At 42.0% G+C, this 18817-nt stretch overlaps 2 protein-coding genes and 1 long non-coding RNA gene across 3 annotated transcripts; 2 read left to right on the top strand and 1 right to left on the bottom strand.

Annotated features, from left to right (window-relative positions):
• The first annotated feature begins 2403 nt into the window (after window positions 1-2403).
• Window positions 2404-4727, top strand: LOC115686322 (polygalacturonase 1 beta-like protein 1). The gene is made up of 2 exons (XM_030611574.2): window positions 2404-2482; window positions 2573-4727. Exons 1-2 carry the CDS (start codon window positions 2429-2431, stop codon window positions 4406-4408), a joined length of 1890 nt encoding a protein of 629 aa, XP_030467434.2. The 5' UTR covers window positions 2404-2428; the 3' UTR covers window positions 4409-4727.
• Window positions 4603-5238, bottom strand: LOC130140797 (uncharacterized). Its single transcript, XR_008818806.1, has 2 exons — window positions 4974-5238; window positions 4603-4887 (listed from the first exon to the last, which is right to left on the bottom strand). It is a non-coding gene; the product is annotated as an uncharacterized LOC130140797 (long non-coding RNA).
• Window positions 5239-11504: 6266 nt separating this feature from the next.
• LOC115686272 (uncharacterized) lies at window positions 11505-13826 on the top strand. The gene is made up of 3 exons (XM_030611496.2): window positions 11505-11732; window positions 12034-12152; window positions 13545-13826. Exons 1-3 carry the CDS (start codon window positions 11536-11538, stop codon window positions 13562-13564), a joined length of 336 nt encoding a protein of 111 aa, XP_030467356.1. The 5' UTR covers window positions 11505-11535; the 3' UTR covers window positions 13565-13826.
• The last annotated feature ends 4991 nt before the right edge of the window (window positions 13827-18817 follow it).

Here is an 18817-nt window from a genome sequence, read left to right as displayed (position 1 = left end):
CAAAAAAATAAAAATAAATCGATCCTTTTCTCTATTGCTCTCGTTCCATTTTGTTCCCCGTGCTTAATTTTGATAACAAATCCGATACCCGAACTAATTTTTGGGTCACGATTTTAAGGCAAATCTCATTTTTTCTGCACAAATGAAAATAAAAATAAAAATTAGATTAGGTGATAAAGAATACAAATGGTCAAAGTGTCATGATTAGTGAAATTCACGACCTAATAGCTGTTCTCCTTAAATGGTCACCGCTTTGACTAATGTTGTTAGATGATATGTCTTGGACAGGTTGGTTTCTCTTAATCTCCGTTTATTTCGCTAAAAATAAATAATTTAAAAAATAAAATTATCTACGAAAATAATTAGACATAAATTTTACTGATCATTTCAAGCGATAATAACGGTCATTTTTTGTAAAAATATTTTTCAAATCATTCATTTTTCGCGAAACGAACGGAGCTTTGACTTAGGTCACTCGTTTTGTATAGTTCATTCCACATTGATGCTCCCATGTTGGTCTCCCGACTTCTTCGGCGATTTCAATATGCATCTCGATGGGAATCTGGAAATATCTCTTCGAATCGGGATCGGAAATCAGTCGGCGGACCAAATCCGTCCCGAAATAAAAAGTACGGCGGACCTCAATTTTCAACGCGTGCGACAGCACGCCGACCGGAGATCGATCGGGAGAGAATTTCCGGCAAACATTCCGGCGATGCCGGAGGGGGTAGGGGCGACGTAATGGGAAATTGGCCAAATTCGACACGGCATTTGGGGCGTGTGAAAATTGCCAATAGTGCTACCGTCACGAGCTCGTCACCGTGGGCTGTGTGGGGGGTGGCGTTCAGGCATTCTAATAATGCACCGTGGAAAATAAAATGAAATAAATAAATAACATGAAATGATTAATAATTAAATAAAAAATAAAAAAGGAGAGAGAAATGAAGGAAATTGGTGGTAGCTTGGCACCGCGAAAGAAAACAAAAGCAAAAGCGTGGGGGTGTTAGCTGGCGCGTCGAAATCCCACGGCGGAATGGGACGGGCGGACCAATGGGAGGGCGCCACCTCAGCAGAACGCGGCATCGAGAAAGGCACGGGGGTGCGTCCACACCAGGACGCTCGCTCGCTCCCTCCCTTCCGCAGCCCCCACTTCACTTGAATGCTTCTCTTCTCCTCTTGCTTTCTTTTTTCTCTTTTTTTTTTCCCTTCGTTTGGGAAAAAAAAAAAAGAGGAAGGAATTTATTAACAAGCGTCTCGAAGGCACGCCTCGGAAAGGGGAAATTTTCCAATTCTGATACCCGGTTACTTTTTTCGGTAATGACGCGTACTGTCGGTGTTCAGGTAATCGGGAATCTTTTTCTTTTAACGGGAGGCATTGCTCGGACGGTATGGTTAGACTTATTACTCATCAATGCTGCGGTTGGTAGGATTGAGGGTATCATCCAATTAGGGGAATGGGTCGCACTCAAATTCGAATTTAAGAATCGTAACCCCATCCCACCTGTCTGACCCCCCCCCCCCAAAAAAAAGACGTTTGGCCGCTTTAACGCGCTGGGGGGTGCGGAAAGTCTTAATACATCGATGACTAAAGGATATTGGGCTTTCGATCGATATTAGCTATATCCGACCGAAAAAGAGTCAATCGCCAGCTCGCATTGTGTTTACCAAATTTCCCAAATCAGCATTCATTCAGGAGACCAATATGAACTTAGAAAGAAATGTCCGGGGCGCAATTCTCGATGGCGGCCCTTAAAAATCGGACCCTAATTTGAAGAGCACAATCTGTGGGAGGAGGGGGGGAGATTAACCATAAACACCTTCAACTGCTCTCACTTAATCCAGATTAAATGCTACTTTAAACCGACCCCTTTCTGTTCAGTTCCTCCAGCCTATCCAACTCCCCTCAGCGAAAACCTCATAATTTAAGCCTACTACTACTCCTCCTCCGCTTTTGCCTCCTCGCGCCTACTACTACGCCACACTCACACGACACGACGCGCATACACAGCTCTGTAATAATTAGCGGGGTTTCTCGCAGGAAAGACACAAACAGAGCGAGCTGGGTTCCACGGGGAGTCCTTTGACATTTCTGCCCGGGTTAAGCCAAGAGAGAGACTCAGATAATCAAAAAAGCGTGTTGCGTTGCGGGAGAAAGTCAGTCTTCTTCTTGACTGGATTCACCACCCCCATCACCACCATCACCATCGTCAGTCGGATCACATTCCCTGCATTCTTTACCAAAAGAACTCTCCTCTCCTCCGCCCCCATCCCCAAACACACCCCTACAGAAAGAGAGAGAGAAATAGCTTATAAATTTCTGGAATAGAGACCACCCAACAATACATCCCTCACCCACATCACACCCCACCTCCTCTCATTCACTCTCACTCTCTCTCTCTCTCACTCTCTCTCTGTCTCTGCAAGAAAAATGCGGGTCCTAATCGATTCCGTTGACCTCCTCTGCTTCCTCCTCCTCCTCTCTGTAAGTGTCTTGCTCTCTCTCTCTCTCACCTCATGATCATCCGTTATGCGACTCGCATTGAATCTGACTGTCTTTCTTTGGCCAATGCAGGTGGGCCTGGCCGGCGCAGGCGCCGGCGACGGAGATTCCCCCGGCAACCCCTTCACCCCGCGGGCCTCCCTCCTCCGGTACTGGAACAAGGAGATCCCCAACGCCGCCCTCCCCAAGCCCGCCTTCCTCCTCTCCAAGGCCTCCCCGCTCGACGCCGTCGACGCCGCCGCCTTCGCCAAGCTCGCCGCCCGCGGCTCCCTCGCCGACCACCTCCCGGCCTTCTGCGCCGCCGCCGGCCTGCTCTGCTTCCCGGACCTGTCCCCGAGCCTCGAGAAGCACCCCACCGACTCCGACTTCGCCGTCTACAGCAACAAGAACTTCTCCAACTACGGCAACGACCGGCTCGGCGGCCTCGACTCGTTCAAGAACTACTCCGACGGCGAGAACGTCCCCATCGACACGTTCCGCCGGTACAGCCACGACTCCTCCGGCCACGGGGACCGGTTCGCCAACTACGGCCCCGGGGGCAATGTGGTCGACCAGAGCTTCAGCAGCTACGGCGGCGGCGCCACCGGGGGCACGGGCGAGTTCAAGAACTACAACCCCGAGGTCAACGTGCCCAACCTCAACTTCAACAATTACGGCTCCGACGCCAACGGCCGGGCCCAGACCTTCACCGCCTACACCGACGAGACCAACGCCGGCGCCGAGAGCTTCAGCAGCTACGGCAAGAACGGGAACGGGGCTCCCAACAAGTTCGCCGAGTACGCCTCCGACTCCAACGTCATCACCTCGGATTTCAACGGCTACGGCCAGGGCGGCAACGGCGCAAACGACACCTTCGCGAACTACGGTAAGGACGGGAACGTCCCGGAGAACAACTTCAAGAACTACGGCGACGGAGGGAACGGGATCAGCGACGGCTTCGCGAATTACAGAGACCAGTCCAATGTGGGCGACGATTCGTTCCAGTCGTACGCGAAGAACTCGAACTCGGCAAAGGTCCATTTCGCCAATTACGGCAAGTCCTTCAACGAAGGCACGGACAAGTTCAGCGGGTACGGCCAGGCCGCGAAGGGGCAGGAGGTCGAGTTCAAGACCTACGGCGTCAACAACACCTTCAAGGACTACGGCAAGACCGGCGTTCGGTTCGCCCAGTACGCCAACGCCACCGGCGTGGCGGCGGCGGCGGCGGCGGCGATGGTCAGTGGCAGGGCCGTGAATAGGTGGGTGGAGCCGGGCAAGTTCTTCCGGGAATCGATGCTGAAGAAAGGGACGGTGATGCCGATGCCGGACATTACGGATAAAATGCCCAAAAGGTCGTTTCTGCCCCGTTCGATCCTGTCCAAATTACCCTTTTCAACCTCGAAGCTCGCGGAGCTGAAGCGGATCTTCCACGCAGGAGACAACTCGTCCATGGAGGCGATGATGGCCAACGCACTGGCGGAGTGCGAGCGGGCGCCCAGCGCGGGGGAGACCAAGCGGTGCGTGGGGTCCATCGAGGACATGATCGACTTCGCCACGTCGGTCCTGGGCCACAACGTCGTGGCCCGATCCACGGAGAGCACGGCCGGGTCGAAGCACGACGTCATGGTCGGGGCGGTTCACGGGATCAACGGCGGGAAAGTGACCAAGTCCGTATCGTGCCACCAGAGCCTCTTTCCATACCTGCTCTATTACTGCCACTCCGTCCCCAAGGTCCGGGTCTACGAGGCGGATCTGCTCGATCCCAGGACCAAGGCCAAGGTCAACCACGGCGTGGCCATCTGCCACGTCGACACGTCCGCCTGGAGCGCCACCCACGGGGCGTTCCTGGCCCTAGGGTCGCGGCCTGGTATGATCGAGGTCTGCCATTGGATTTTCGAGAACGACTTAACTTGGGCGACTGCCGATTGAACGATTTGAAATTATTGGTGGTGGGTCTTGTGGTGTCTGGATTTGATAATTTGCGTCCGGACCATTGGCTAAAAAGAAAAAAAAAAAGACATTTAGCGGCTGGCACGAGCCCATTTTGTAGTTACCTCAAGTAATTTTTATTGGAAAACTATTATCTAATAACTATTCTCACAGGGATTAAAGTCTAAAATTGCGGGTTCTTATCTTTTTCTTGATTTCACTACTCGAATGTGATGAATTCTTTTTCTTTTTATCTTCTGGTGGATTCCTCCTCGATCATTGGAGGGCTTATAGATGATATGAGCAAGAAGATGTTGAATTTTCTGAGTCTCTCTGAATGCTCTCAGCCTCTTCTTACTCTTGATCATTCCTTTGCTGTTCTGTGAAATGTCCTCTCTTGCTTTTGGGTGTTCCCGTAAATCCACAGACTGTAGAGTTATGTGCTTTTGGCTGAGAATGTATTGCCATGAAGGTTGGTTCTGCTAGAGAACAAAAGGCGAGAGAGAAGAGGATCAGATACAAAATGTTGTGAAGCAGTACAGAGAGAGAGAGAGAGAGGTGAGACCAGCCAATCAGCGGAAATGTACAAAGAACTTGTGGCTGAAAGATGGGGTTGGTCCCGATAGCGCAGCCAAAGCTTTGCTGGTGCTGTAATATAGTATTGCGAGAAAAAGAGTCACGAGACTTTTGTTGTTTTGGGGGGGCATTGCAGCATTTTTTGGCCCTTTTGTTCCCATTTGTCAAAGAGAAGATATGCAATTCTTTTGAGGGCTGCGTTTGAGTTGCAACAGAGCAAGTGCAAAGGGACGGACAGATGAGATTCAGACAGGTGTGGGTCTTATGGGGGCTAGCTTATGATGTTTAGATGTGGATGATGGTGCGTTGAGTCATCTTAAGAGTTGGAACATGGCATCACAGTCGGATTAAAAAATGTACAGGTGGTGACTTTAATTTGGTGATTTGTCCTTCAAGATTTGCTTTGTTCTTTCCTCACTTTTAAGACAATGAAAAGGAGAGAAAGGCGCAAAAAAAAGAGAAGGGGACGGGTGGAACTCTGCGACAGCTTGACCAGGGCCACAATAGAAAGAAGAGAAAGTCATAGCGAGGAGATTGCCAAATCTCCGAGGTTTGCTTTGCCTTGTCAGAGCAACATATAGTCATAAACAAAAGTGAAAGAGGGAAGAAGGAACAAAGCCACTGAAACCCTTCAGTCATGCTTCTTGTACATGTCTGCTTTTGTTGAGGATTGTCGCAAACAAATCGCTTATATTAACACCCAGTTTGCGCGGCTCGTCGAGACGTCGGGGAGATTTCCAATTCAGAAGGTCAGAAATCACCTATCCAAACCCCACCAAGGATATGGACTCGATCGGCTCACGAAGTTTGCGGGGTCTCTGCGACTACTAAATAGAAAAAGCTTCCACAAAATTTACACTCTAAACTTCGATGCGATCTTCTTTTTCTCTTTCTTTTTCTTCTCCTCTCTTTTGAATTGTGAAAACAAAAATGGGGGTTGTTTGGTCAACCTTTTCTTAGAGGCAGGTGAGCAGCAAATTTCTCACTTGGAGGGGCATCCCAATGTGCTGCTAATGGGGTCCCAACTTGGAGCAAAGCATGAGCATGTGAATATTAAACTGTGTATCAATGCCTCTGATCCTCATCCAGTTCCACTGCACTGTGCTTTACATGTCACGACTCCTCATGTGATTAATTAATTAATTTATCGGATTTTTTTTTCCTCTCCCAACTACAATAATCGGGGTACTTTCCAAGAATTTGGTGGGGGGTCAATTCGGATTCTCTTTGTAACGACGCCCCTTGTTCGTTAATTCCAGTAGTTAGTGCGTGAACCAAATCCCAGAATCTTATGCTACGTGTGATTGACAAGCATTTGGAAGGAATCCCAAGACGCGATCGCGTGGTCGAGAGCATCATCTTCTTCAACGTTAGTTACATTGGTTAACCCCTGCGTGGTTAAATTAATCCGAGGGTCGTTGATGGAATTGTATGGTCCGTCCATTTGAAGGAAAACGGTTTTCAGGGGAAATTGTTTTCCGACTCTATGGTGTTTGCATGATGGAATTCTAATCGATTTATGAAGAAAGTTTTTCATGAACTGAAAACAACGAGCTTAAATTTAGGGAAAACGACTTCTCCTTTTTTTAAGAAGGAAATCACTTTCTCTAAAATTATCAAATAAATGAAAATTAAACATTTTCCTCGAAAAATTATTTTCATGGTAAATATTTCTATATCTCGAGGCTCTGTTTATTTCGCGGAAAATGAATGATACAGAGAACATTTTTCTCAAAATGATCGTTTGTGTTGCTTATGAAAATGAATGGACTTCCATTAATTATTTAAAGTGATACAAGCAATCATTTCTAGGAAAACATTTTCTAAATAATTCATTTTTTCTCGAAACAAATGAAGTCTAGAAGTATGATCGCAACCGTTGAATTTCAATTATTGCCGGTATTTCTAATTGTGCAATGCTTATGGTACTAGACTTACGAAGAAATGGACAACCGATGGCGATGGTGGTCATCTCTTTTGCCCATTGAATGTATCTACAATTTGCAATAGCCAAATAGGTCCTCTTTAGCCATCAAACTCTTCGGCTTAGTCCCTTTCTTCTTTTTTTTCATAATTTCATAACACCATAATTGTCTCAACAAGAAATCTTAAAGCTGCCTATCCGAACCCTCTCGTTGCTTCTCGATCTCAAAAGACCCCGATTCGTCGGCATAGATTATGCTTATGCACCACTCGTAAGGATCACTGCAAGCTTTACTGCAACTCGCATTTGGTGGTGCGGCGGCGATAAATTCGCTCGAAATAACCAGTAACTATAACCGATCCGGAACATTCAATTGTAAAGAGGATCGCTCCTCTTTACCCTTGTTACTCTAAAAAAAAATTATATAATATGAATGCCCGTCCAAAAAATCAAAGCAAAGCATGGTGGGTACTATTTTTTAATAGTTCAAATTGTAATTTAGAAGATGAAAACATAGGAAGAGACGCATCGGCAACAGAGACACGCATCCACACGTGAGCTTATAATTCCATCACGGGATTTCTTTGCTTGAGCCACTACTAGGTAGCTTTACGTAGTAAACAATTTTTTAGCGTCATTAATATAAAATAATTTAATTTTCAATGTATTAATTATACATAAAAAATTTATATTAATAATTACATCCTTTTAAAAACCATTTTAGAGCACTCATAAACAAAACACTGATATATCGTTTATGCAATATGATATCAACCCGTGCAGAAGTAGGCCAATTAAGTATCATAGTATTTGAATTTTAAAGGGAAAATGAGCTTGAGTGCATATCTTGCAAACATTATAGTTGGTATTCGTTACACAATGTCCTCCTGTTGTAATATATAAAGAGGACCTTACCTAGAAAATGAATATTGAATATATCAATTTCCCGACGATATCACGGACAAAATCAATGAAAAATTTAATAAATTCATTGTACCTCTTTTCTCGTGATATTGATTGCAAGCCGTGCAATATTTTCTTGGACTATAATTAATTTCATTTCATTAGAATGATCCAAAATAATGCTAATTTATGTGTACTTTTGAAATTATCATAAAACAAAATTAAGGTTGTGATTGGACATCTAGATCTGCTCGTAATATAATCATTACAGAAAAAGGGTGTCGAAAATGTAGAATATGCAAAAAAAATCGATATTTTTAGTAGATGTTACGAAATTATTTTCTTATGAAATATTTGAATTATCGATTAATGAAAAAAATAATTCACCTAATATAACCAAATATCATACATATATTCTAAAAAAATACTTCAAGATCCGAAGCTCTTTGCTATAAGATCTTACAAGATGGATTAGATTCAAATTTCAAAATGAAACACATTAGCCACAAATATAATTATTAATTCGCACAATTGTCCATTGTTAGAATACTTATGCAATAAACAATTTGAGGGTATTTTTGAGAAAAGAAAAAAAATAGGACTGCTATCCCATAAAAAATATAATAGACACCCTTTATTTTATACAACTAGTATAAATAATTTTCTTTTAAAGCCACTTATTTTTCTAGCTAGCTTAGGCTTTTCAGTCAGAGATATCATTATTAGTGGTTATGATTAGCATGACTTTATCTTCTTTGTATTCTTATTTTTGTCATTGGGATTCTTACTACGATATTAAACAACTAATAAAAAATTTAGTTATTCCGAAAAATGAAGGGTAATGATGAGGAAGCTTGTCGTTTATTCACTTTTGCCAATAATCAACGTTATCACTTCTCCAATTTTTTTAAATGGGAAAGAGCACACAGGAGCAAGAATACAGCCTAAGCGCCCGCACTCAAATTTGGTGGATTCTCTAATCATAGGATCCACTTCCTACAAGCAGAGAAGCAACGACATCATTAAGTGAAAATTAGGAATAAGCATGATTCTATGGTAGAACCTAGAATCGAAGAGTCGGATCAATGGAAACTTGTCCGGTTTCAGGTTCCAACGTATGCAAGGTAGTTTACAGGTTTCAAAAATTGGGAAATTTGTTTTGATAGGTAGGTTCAAGGTTCTATGTATTGAAATTTGAAACAAGTTTTTGTGTTTTTCTTGGTTTATATTTTCGTGCGATCACGTAGTATTCCATGGCGTCTAATGATAAGTTTATAATTTGGGACCACTAGTTTGAACTTCCATTTTATTGCTAGACTTTTTTTTTGTTAATGTTTTATATTTTTCGCGTGTCTAAATATAAGTTTTGATTAGTGGATCGTAACAGCAAATGGTAGTCATTAAAGGTGATAATTCACTGTAATTATTCAATTAATAATATATGTAGAACTTGGGTAAATCCTGGAATCGACCCTACTAGGGTATGCAAGGTAGGTTTCAAATTCCAAAAATTCCAAATGGAACCCGTACGAAACCCGTTGGAACATAGAACCGCTTACCCTTAGTGAAAATGCAAAAAACACTTTTATACTTTCCCATCAAAATATAAAACATTTTTCAAATTTCAGAAAATCATAAAAAAAAATTATGTGCGGAACTATGTATCGACATTTGAGCGTCGTGAGAGTTTTGGATCAGATTTGAAAAACCAGTCAACCAGCAAGACGTGCAAAAATTCGAATTAAGTACAGAGAAGAAAGTAAAAGCCAATCCAGACGAGACTTTGCACTATCTAATTCTTTTAATGTACACGATGCGCCTTTCCTAGTTTCATTTTATATATTCGGCCTGATTTCACTCCGAAGTTTAGAAAAAAAAAAGAAAAAAACTACCGTTTTATGTTATGGAGTACAATATGTCAGACTGTAGAAGATGTAAAAAGGTCGGTTTCCTTTTCTCGCGGGACCTCGCGAAACTGGTTAAATAGTTAAAGAGGCGGATCACTACTAAATGTAAACAACAATTTTCCAAGTGCTCGCGTGGGAAGTTTGTATCGATCTTACCTTATCCATGAGGTTAGTGGGACATCTCGGTATCCGAGGTTTTTGCCTATCAAAAGGGGTGCCTCGTCACGATAAAATGTGTAGGCTCCTTTTGAAATCTTCGATATTATATACTATAGGATCCTGAAATTAATGGCGTAAAGTGTAGGTTTTAATATTAGTTAATGCAAATTTTAACAGAGTGTGAAATTGGGGAGGTTTACTGTGATTTAGAAATAGCCTTGAATAAGCATTGGCTGCCAAATCTCTCGCAGGCTTGGTAATGGTTTTGCTTTCATTTCCTTATATTTCTCCTCATTCAAATCGCCTTATTAAATGATGGTAGAGGCGGAATTTGATTAATCTTGTTTTTAAGCAATTCTACACACGTATTGAGATGGGACTCTTAAATCAGTGTATCAAAGCAATGTGACGGATTATAAGGGGACGTTCAAATAAGTTGAGACCATATTCTCCATCCAATAACAGTTTATCGGTCTTAAAATAAACATAGCATTTCTCTTTGTTCTTGAACTAAAAGCTCTAGATAATTTGCTGATAGGTAATTCTACGACTCGCAAGCACTTTTGCTTTGAAATATTCGACCAACTTCGGAGCATGTGCAATATTTGCTCTCTTGTTTCAATATGTTTCTCTTCCTTTTTATCTTTCGACAAATCACAAATTAGACCACTTTTATAAGGCTCCGTTTGTTTCGCGGAAAATGAACGATTTGGAAAATATTTTCCTAAAAATGATCGCTTGTATCACTTACAAAAATAAACGAATGAAAAATATTTTCATCATCAACGAATATATTTAGATATAAATTGTTGTTGGTAGGGAAAAAAACTTTCATCGACTAATTATGTTTAATGAAATAAATGATTATTTTCAAGAAAATATTTTCCGAATCGTTCTTTTTTTTTAAAGAAACGGAGCCAAGATATTTTCTAACTTTGAAACCTTCGGTTGAAGTATAATTAAGGATCGAGATCCTCTCCATTTAGGAGGGAAGCCGAGTGGATAACCCATCAGGCCAAAGGGAAAATTGCAACATATCACCAAAATGTCAAGGGCTAGATTGCAAAAAATCGAAAGGGAAAATGATACAAATGGTTCATGAATTTTGGCTCAACGTGCAATGTGGTCCCTGGACTTTTAATTTATTTTATGTGGTCTCTGAACTTTAGCCCAATGTGTAATGCCGCCCCTAGACTTTTAATCTGTCCGATGTAGTCCCTAGACTCTCGGTACATGTTCGATTTAGTTCGCGGACTATATAAAAATGTTCAATGTTGAATTTGAAGTAATGGAATGACAACATCGAATATTTTCATACAGTTCAAGGACTGCATTAAACATATATTAACAGTCTAAGGACTACATTGAACAAATTAAAAGTTGAGAGACCACATTGCACATCGAACCAAAATTAAAAGATCATTTGTGTCATTATCCGAAATGCCGGGGTGGCAACTTGTGATGAACCAAAAAACTTGGGGGTGCAAAAATATACTCGGGCTTTCTTCGGTCTCTCTTTCACTTCGTCGCCCAGAACAAGCCCGTCGTCGCGCCTAGAAGAGGCCAAAGCCCAGAAGAAGCCACAACCCTCCTTCCCTCTCGGATCTTCTTCCTTCGTCGTCGCAGGTCTCAGCGGGTCGGCTCCGAAGAAGGCGAGCATGGCGGCTACCTGCGCGAAGACGGGTCTTCGGCTCACCTCTGCTTCTGCTAAAACGCTCTTGACCCGTTCGTCGTCGTCATCTCCTTCTTCGTCTAGTTTGTCCTCAGCGACGAGTAAGCTCAGAGGTCTTTCTTCTGCAGCGCCAGTCTCCTCCTCCTCGCGTTTCTTCACTGCCCGACGAGTCGGCCTCTCGAGGTTAGTAATGTCTTTGATCTCGGTTTGCGGGTTTGTTTGTTTTCTTTTTTTGGGTGCGGTGATTGATGCATTGGACAACAGAAGAGTTGGGACACTGGTGGTTTCAATCGTTAAGGCTCATTTTTTTTTGGTGCATTTCGAAATTCACTCTCGATGGAGCGTGATGGGTTGGATGAGAAAGTTTAGTTTCAATGGAGCTGGCGCGTCTTGGTGGACTACCAAGTCAATTGAATCGGAGTTTGTTCTGTCAACTTGGAGATTGTTGGCGAATGTTCATCATCAGATGTTGCTTTTGTCTCAGGCTTCCTGTGGAGTTGGGAGGTGCATTGTCGATGATGCCGTTACACAGTGTTACGGCGTCTGCTTTGTTCACCTCGTTGCTGTGTTTGAGCCGTCACAGTTGGGGTTGTCTATCTGAAGGTAATTTCTCTACTCTCACTGCTGGGTTTAAGCTGTGTTTGTGGCGTTTTTCAATTCACTGAGCGTCTTCATTCTTGTTCTTGAAGTACTTGTATTGTCCCATAATATCACGAATTTCGTCCTGAGATGTTTCAGCTTGGCCTCTGTTTCTTCTTTTATATTGTAGCTAACGTTTAGTGGTTTACACTACCGTGTCATTCATGATGCATGTGCTAAAATATTTAGTGAATCGGACTCTGCCCGGATATAGGAAAGGTTTTTCCTTGAAATGTGGTTTGTGCTTGTGTGTCTGCCGCACACTACGAAGTAGTTGGAATTTAGATTCATGGGTCGTATTTATCATAGATGTGGAGGACCGTGTGTCATCTTCTGTTTCCATAGCAGGACGACATGGAACACGTGCCTTACACGAACATGTATTGCTCTTGTGCTTTCCGTATGGTGAAGTACATATCTTGGCAAGTAGGATTCCATAAACATTGTGGCTGAAGCCTGAATCCCCATTTTCTTTTTCCGAATTATTTTGTTTATTATGCCTCGAGGATGCTTAGCAAGGTTTTAAATTTTGGTAGTGGTCATAGAAGTGGTCGCGTGACTCATATCATGATTCCTACGAAATGTTTGCCAAAATTTCAGACGCTGTGTGCTGATGCATCGCAATGCAGCTTATGCTGTATTCTGTGAAAATGATATAGAATCTTAATGTTTACTCAGTGATGGGGTTTCTAGAATGTTCTTTTTTTTCATCTGACAAGTATGAGAGTGACAGATTTCATGTCTTTGACTTTGGTTTGAATGATATACTCAAAAAGAAGAGAGGGTAGAGATACAAGTATCGAATAATATTGTGATGACCATTACAAATGAGGTTTTGCTTCTTTTGTCATGCTTTGGCTACAAAACAAGTTGAAACGATGCAGCCAATTTCGGTTACTCTAGGTAGTCATCATTGGTATCCTCTATTTATTTAGAAAAAGGTTATTCTGGAAAAACAGGACAACTAGTATTGTCACATTGTTTCCATGATCACTGTCCTGTAACTTCTAGACCTACAGTGCCACTGTTTCTCTGTGACATGCAAATTTCATCTGGAAGCCATATGACAGCTGGTAGCAATGGCGCTACCCTCCACTCCCCAACTATGTTGTAATGGTCTTCATTGCACTACTGCTTGGTGGTCGAAAATTGGAAACTCTGATGAGTTAACTTGCCGATACCAAGAGCAAAAAATAGACACTGTCTTATCTAATGTTTTTCTTCCCTTATGGTTTTCTGATTCCTAGCTCCTACAAGCAATAGAGCTTACTCTTCATATTACTGCCTTTTGTTAGTCAGTGATAGGTTCCACCAATTATATGCTACTTGAACTTGTTTTTTGTTCAATGTTTGCAGGTTTTACCACACCTCTATAACATGGCAGCGTATTTTTCTTCTTCCGAGTTTCATCAGGTTCATGGGGGGCATTAAGACTGTCGATTTTGCTTAAAGATGTTTACTCCTGTCATTAGTATCCAGCCTTTTCAGATTGCAACAGTAATAACCACATACTTACCCCGTCATTACACTTGTTTTGAGCTCTTCTAGGGGATAACTTAAGAGAAGGGAAAAAGAGCATGCCAAAATTATTTTGCTCGGAGGGTTCGGTTTTTCCAGTATTATTTGATGCTTCCAGAATATTGATAGTGTTTGGTTCTTTTCATTTGTCACCCCTTTCTATCTCCGCTACAAAACACCATGTGTTCTTTTTTTGTCTCATAAAAAGGTGCGTGATGAAGGCTTAAGCTATCTACGTGCAGAAGTTTGTCGTTTCATATACCTATGAACTAAAATTCCTAGCCGGCGACCTGCTTCTGATCATTTAAACAGTGTAAGACACACTGTGGCATAAACTGTACAACTGCTACTGTACTGATCATATAGAAAACATGTCCATACTTGTAAACACTTGCTTTTGTATGTAATTAATCAGATAGGAATACGCGACGACGTGTTAAGCATCGACAAGCGGTTGGCTGTTTCTTCCCCTCCCAGCTGCGATGGTCATCAGCATACCATCTTCTCCGTTTCCACGATCTGCTTTTTTTCTCCATTCTCGGCCAAGAAACAGCCAAAAGACCGTAACTTGAATGAGCAAAGCCGTGACTGAATCTCCATAGAACTGTTCGTATAGAAACACAAAGCATGGGTCTTGAGATGGAGAGATGCACGGTGGATTCGGACAAGTTTCGTGGATGTCATAGTTTTTCTCGTTCTTTCCCACTCCGGATGTGGAAAGATAGGACGTTATATGAGAAGCTCCATTGGATGGTTGCGACATCATGATCCTGTCGATTGAAGTTGACGTATGCTGGTGGCGTAACGGTCCAGCGATGAGGGCTGGCAAGGCTGAGAGTGCAATTATTCAGTGAATCTAGTACATGCACTCAAATGAGTTTGGATCAATTGATAGATCTTGTTTTTGACAAGTGCGGGCTGCCACACCTACGCTGTGCAAGAGGTAGAACAAAAGTCAGAGAGTGAAGAGAATTAGAGATAGGAAAAACAAAAAAAATTATTCATACTTCAAAAAATAATTAAAATGTTGTAGGTGAATTTACGCGTCGGCTTTTGCATTTTGTGGAAATATTTAAGCATTTCGGATGTAAGAAAAGTCAAAGTGCGTGGGCGGTGAGACTTTGCATTCACAACACACGAACTCTTTCTATAGCTGTAGGTATAACTCTTTCTATAGCCGAAGGTATAAAATACGTCGTACGTCACTAGATTTCAGTTTCTCGTATATATCAAATCTATAGGGGAAGGATTTCTCCACATATTGTTTAACAAGAACTCCACGTGCATTTACCATAGTTATCTCGTGAAATTTCTTTTCAGGGCATGCTCCACTTACTTTATATACATATATGTGATCACCCATAAAGATGTGATTAATATTTTGTTTTCCTTCTCGTCGTATTCTTTTTCTTTTTATGATTTCTATATCAGAAAGAACAGACATATTATATCTTAAAATAATTTTTCAGCTAAATACATGCTCGATAGATTTTATTTTTGCCCATTTAGAGTAAGAAGTCAATTGTTCTCTCCATGTTCGGTGCAAGAAAAACCGAAATAAGAAACCACCAACTCACGGATTATTAATTTGCCTAAAAAGACGAAGGCTGATTTGGTTGGTTAACTTCAAAAAAAAATTTGTCCTTCAAGCGAAAAAAGAGGCATGGATAGACAAGTTCATCAATGGCACGGCCGAGGCCAATGTCTAACATCATTAAACTTAACTCATCATATAAATATGTGTGTGTGTGTTCCTATGCACGACGAATTATTCATTCACTTTTTGATCGAGATAATAGACTTTCGACTTTCCTATGGTCCGAATATTTTCTCCATATTAATTACCGTGTCGCGAGTCATTAGAGTTAACAAAAGCAACATACGTGATATTCTCAAATAGACCTAGAAATGATAAAGGGAACAAAACGTAATATTCTCAAATAAACCTCACCAAAGATTTGGCAAACCTTACCATAGATACCACAGTTATCAAATAGAGAGACGCAGGACATGATCACAGAGGAAGTTGGAGCTCCGTCGCCATGTATTGTTTTTGGATGCAAGCCAGGCACTCGTGGGAAATCGACGGAAGCGATCTCTACGTGAAGGAAGCGATTGCCTTCGGGGGTTTCGGGACCGTGTTCAGAGGAACTTACAGAGGCAGAGATGTCGCAGGTTGTCGTGAATACTATGCTTTTTTTCCTCAATGCATGTAATTTAAGTGATGGGGTACCTATATACATGATATGATTATCTTTGTATCGTGTAATTGATAGGTTTGATCGTTGATTAGGTGGATGATGAATGTTTTTGAAATTTGAAGTTCAAGAAACCGATATTGCATTCAATGCATTTGAACGTACTGATGTATGCAGAGTCTAGCTTAGTCTAAGAACAATTATCATGTACGGTTAGAAATCTTTGGGATGGCTTATCAATTGATAAATTCTTTGATTCCATGAAAACTTTCAGTCAAGTTTCTAGATGGAAATTCAGGGGGTCGATCCATGTTTCATCGAGAGGTGTCCTTTTGGCGCAGTCTCGACCATCCTAACATTGCTAAGGTAGCTCTCTCTCTCTCTCTCTTTCCAAATAAAATTCACTGTTCGAGGAGCGGGTGATTATCTTGGCATCGTTACCCGACTTTCTTTCGTTCGAAACCTGCTGCTCTTCTTCCTGTCATAAACTAGTAATTCTGACATGCTCTAATCAGTTCATTTTCCTCAGTTCATAGGAGCTACATATGATACGTCGCGTGTCAGATTTAGAGGGGCGAGGCTGATGAATGTATGTTGCATAGTCTCTGAGTATTATCCAAGAGGTAGCTTATCTGATTACCTTTCGAGGCACCGGAGGCTCTCCGAGGACGTCATCAGAAGATTAGCGCTCGATGCGGCGAGAGGGTCGAAATCTTACCCTCGCTAACAATTTTCAAATGGTGTGTTTCATTTGAAACCTTTCTCAATTTGTGTTCGACTGACCCCTGTGGATTTAGCTTCTCTCACTCATAGGTTGAGCTACCTTCATGACAAGGGAATCATCCATGGAGATGTGAAGCCATCCAACTTCCTCGTGGATTCGAATGGTACCCTGAAAGTTACCGATTTCGGCCTATCTCATAGAGCAGCTTATTATGGTTCGTCCGAAGTCGGCGGGACCATGCGTTACATGGCCCCCGAGGTATCGACTTAAATGTAATTCACTTCAATGAGAGTTCATGACTTAAAATGCCCGGTAAGTGTTTTGTGTCCGATATCAGGTCATCAAGGACGGGACGTCCAGCCTGAAAGCAGATGTCTACAGCTTCGGGATCACCCTGTGGGAGATTTGCCACAACAAGATGCCGTTCTACGACGTGAGATCCGAGTTAATCGATCAAGCGATTTACCATCATGTAATCAGCTGTGCTCGGTGACTTGGATACTGACTCATATACTTGTATAGCATAATTAGCTTGGAATCGAAATGGGTTGCTCACGAGTTCGGTTGGTTTTTCAAAAACTTGCAGAAGGTGAGGCCGTTTATATCGAAAAAATGCCCGAGCCAATTCGTGCGCTTGATGACGAAGTGTTGGGATGCAAACCCGCTAAAGAGACCGAGTATAAAAGACGTGGTGCTCGAGTTAATCCCCTGAAGATGCTGCCCACATAGCCCAAGAGGAACAGAAACATGTTCGATGACTGGGTTTAGCTGTTTGTGTAACGAGGGCATATCTCTCCTTGCATCAATGCTAGAAGTGATCTTCTTTTAATGAACACGACGGAGACAGAAATCGAGAGATAATCTGTTGAATTTGATTGTTTCGGGTCTTTTGCCTTTCGGCATCGACTATTCGATTGTGATAGAGGACCTCTCTTGACAAAAATCTTCAAATCTGCAAGAAAGTTTCGCAAAATTTGTCAGTTGCATACACAATAATGGCTACTTGGTTGCTATCTGTAACTGAATTGAGTCTGATGATAATTTCTCTTTTGAAGGTACGTTGCATATTTTCTTAGCTGATGCTTTACACAGGCACTCTTTTCAAGTATTCCCACAACATTATTCTAAAATTGAGCCTGGTCACGTTTGTATTGAAGACCTGATTTTTTGGAATCCAAAACTGTATTGAATGAACTTTACGGAAGTTATTCCATGTGATAATGACGTGCCGATGTAACGAACCAACAAAAATTGAGTGGTTCCAAAATTGCGTCACATTTAATCAAAGGCATACTAAGCGACCAACTTAATTTGTTAGTCACGCTGTGTTAGCCGTGTGACTGATACATCAAATACTTTTCTCCCAACTACAGCTCGATCGATCTGAAATTCTCTCTAGGAAAACCACTTTGTAACCTGATTGACTCAATTAACTCAAACGCGATCGACTCGATCAATTATAACTATAGAGAAGGATCTAGTAAACGACATTGCAAACGAAACATCGAGTTTTCTGTCTTTCCACGTCTTTCAAGCAAAGCGATTTCATATTTCCTTATAACTGCAATCAAATTCCAAAACACACTAAATCACGGACCTATAATTATATATGCTTGTGCAATACGATGGTTAATCTAGCATTCCCGGCCTTAGGAAACTCTTCTAAAGTCAACCTTAGTCACAACATTCATAATGATTTTAGAGTGAGAAACTCATAGAAACAAAAGCTCTAGATTTCAATTACTTGTGATATGATACAAATGAGAGGAAAAGATCCTTCTGATTACGAGGAGATTTCATCTCTCCATCTACCAACTACCAGCATTAATTACAAAAACGCTCTAGAATAGTGTGCATTTCACATATTGCCCTCAAGAATACTATAGAGTACTCAAGAAATCCTAGGCCCTTAAAAGCTTCAAGACTCACCCGATCATTTGGGTCACTTCCTCGATCCATCGTGCCTCGAAACCCCTGGACCGTGACACTTGATTCTCATAAAAAGAATACAAAAATTAGATCAGACCAAATCCTCAAGACTTAATTGCCGGTACTTAAACTGGCTGGTGCCCTTAATTTGAGGCCGAGCAATAAAACTTCTTGACATTTGACTTCCATCTAAAACAGCAAAGGATGAGGAACCCTCAAATTATTATGAACGGTAAACATCCAATGTTGAGCTCCACCAG

Source organism: Syzygium oleosum, unplaced genomic scaffold (assembly GCF_021117445.2).
Source record: "Syzygium oleosum isolate NSW1041296 unplaced genomic scaffold, Sole_v2.1 Sole_v2.01, whole genome shotgun sequence".
Taxonomy (NCBI): Eukaryota; Viridiplantae; Streptophyta; class Magnoliopsida; order Myrtales; family Myrtaceae; genus Syzygium; species Syzygium oleosum.
This window is presented reverse-complemented; position numbering and strand designations above follow the sequence as displayed.

Coding starts and splice junctions, on each gene's coding strand:
- LOC115686322 (XM_030611574.2), top strand. CDS start 2,429: ATGCGGGTCCTAATCGATTCCGTTGACCTCCTCTGCTTCCTCCTCCTC. Junction 2,483..2,572: donor GCTTCCTCCTCCTCCTCTCT/GTAAGTGTCTTG, acceptor TGGCCAATGCAG/GTGGGCCTGGCCGGCGCAGG.
- LOC115686272 (XM_030611496.2), top strand. CDS start 11,536: ATGGCGGCTACCTGCGCGAAGACGGGTCTTCGGCTCACCTCTGCTTCT. Junction 11,733..12,033: donor CGACGAGTCGGCCTCTCGAG/GTTAGTAATGTC, acceptor CTTTTGTCTCAG/GCTTCCTGTGGAGTTGGGAG. Junction 12,153..13,544: donor TTGGGGTTGTCTATCTGAAG/GTAATTTCTCTA, acceptor CAATGTTTGCAG/GTTTTACCACACCTCTATAA.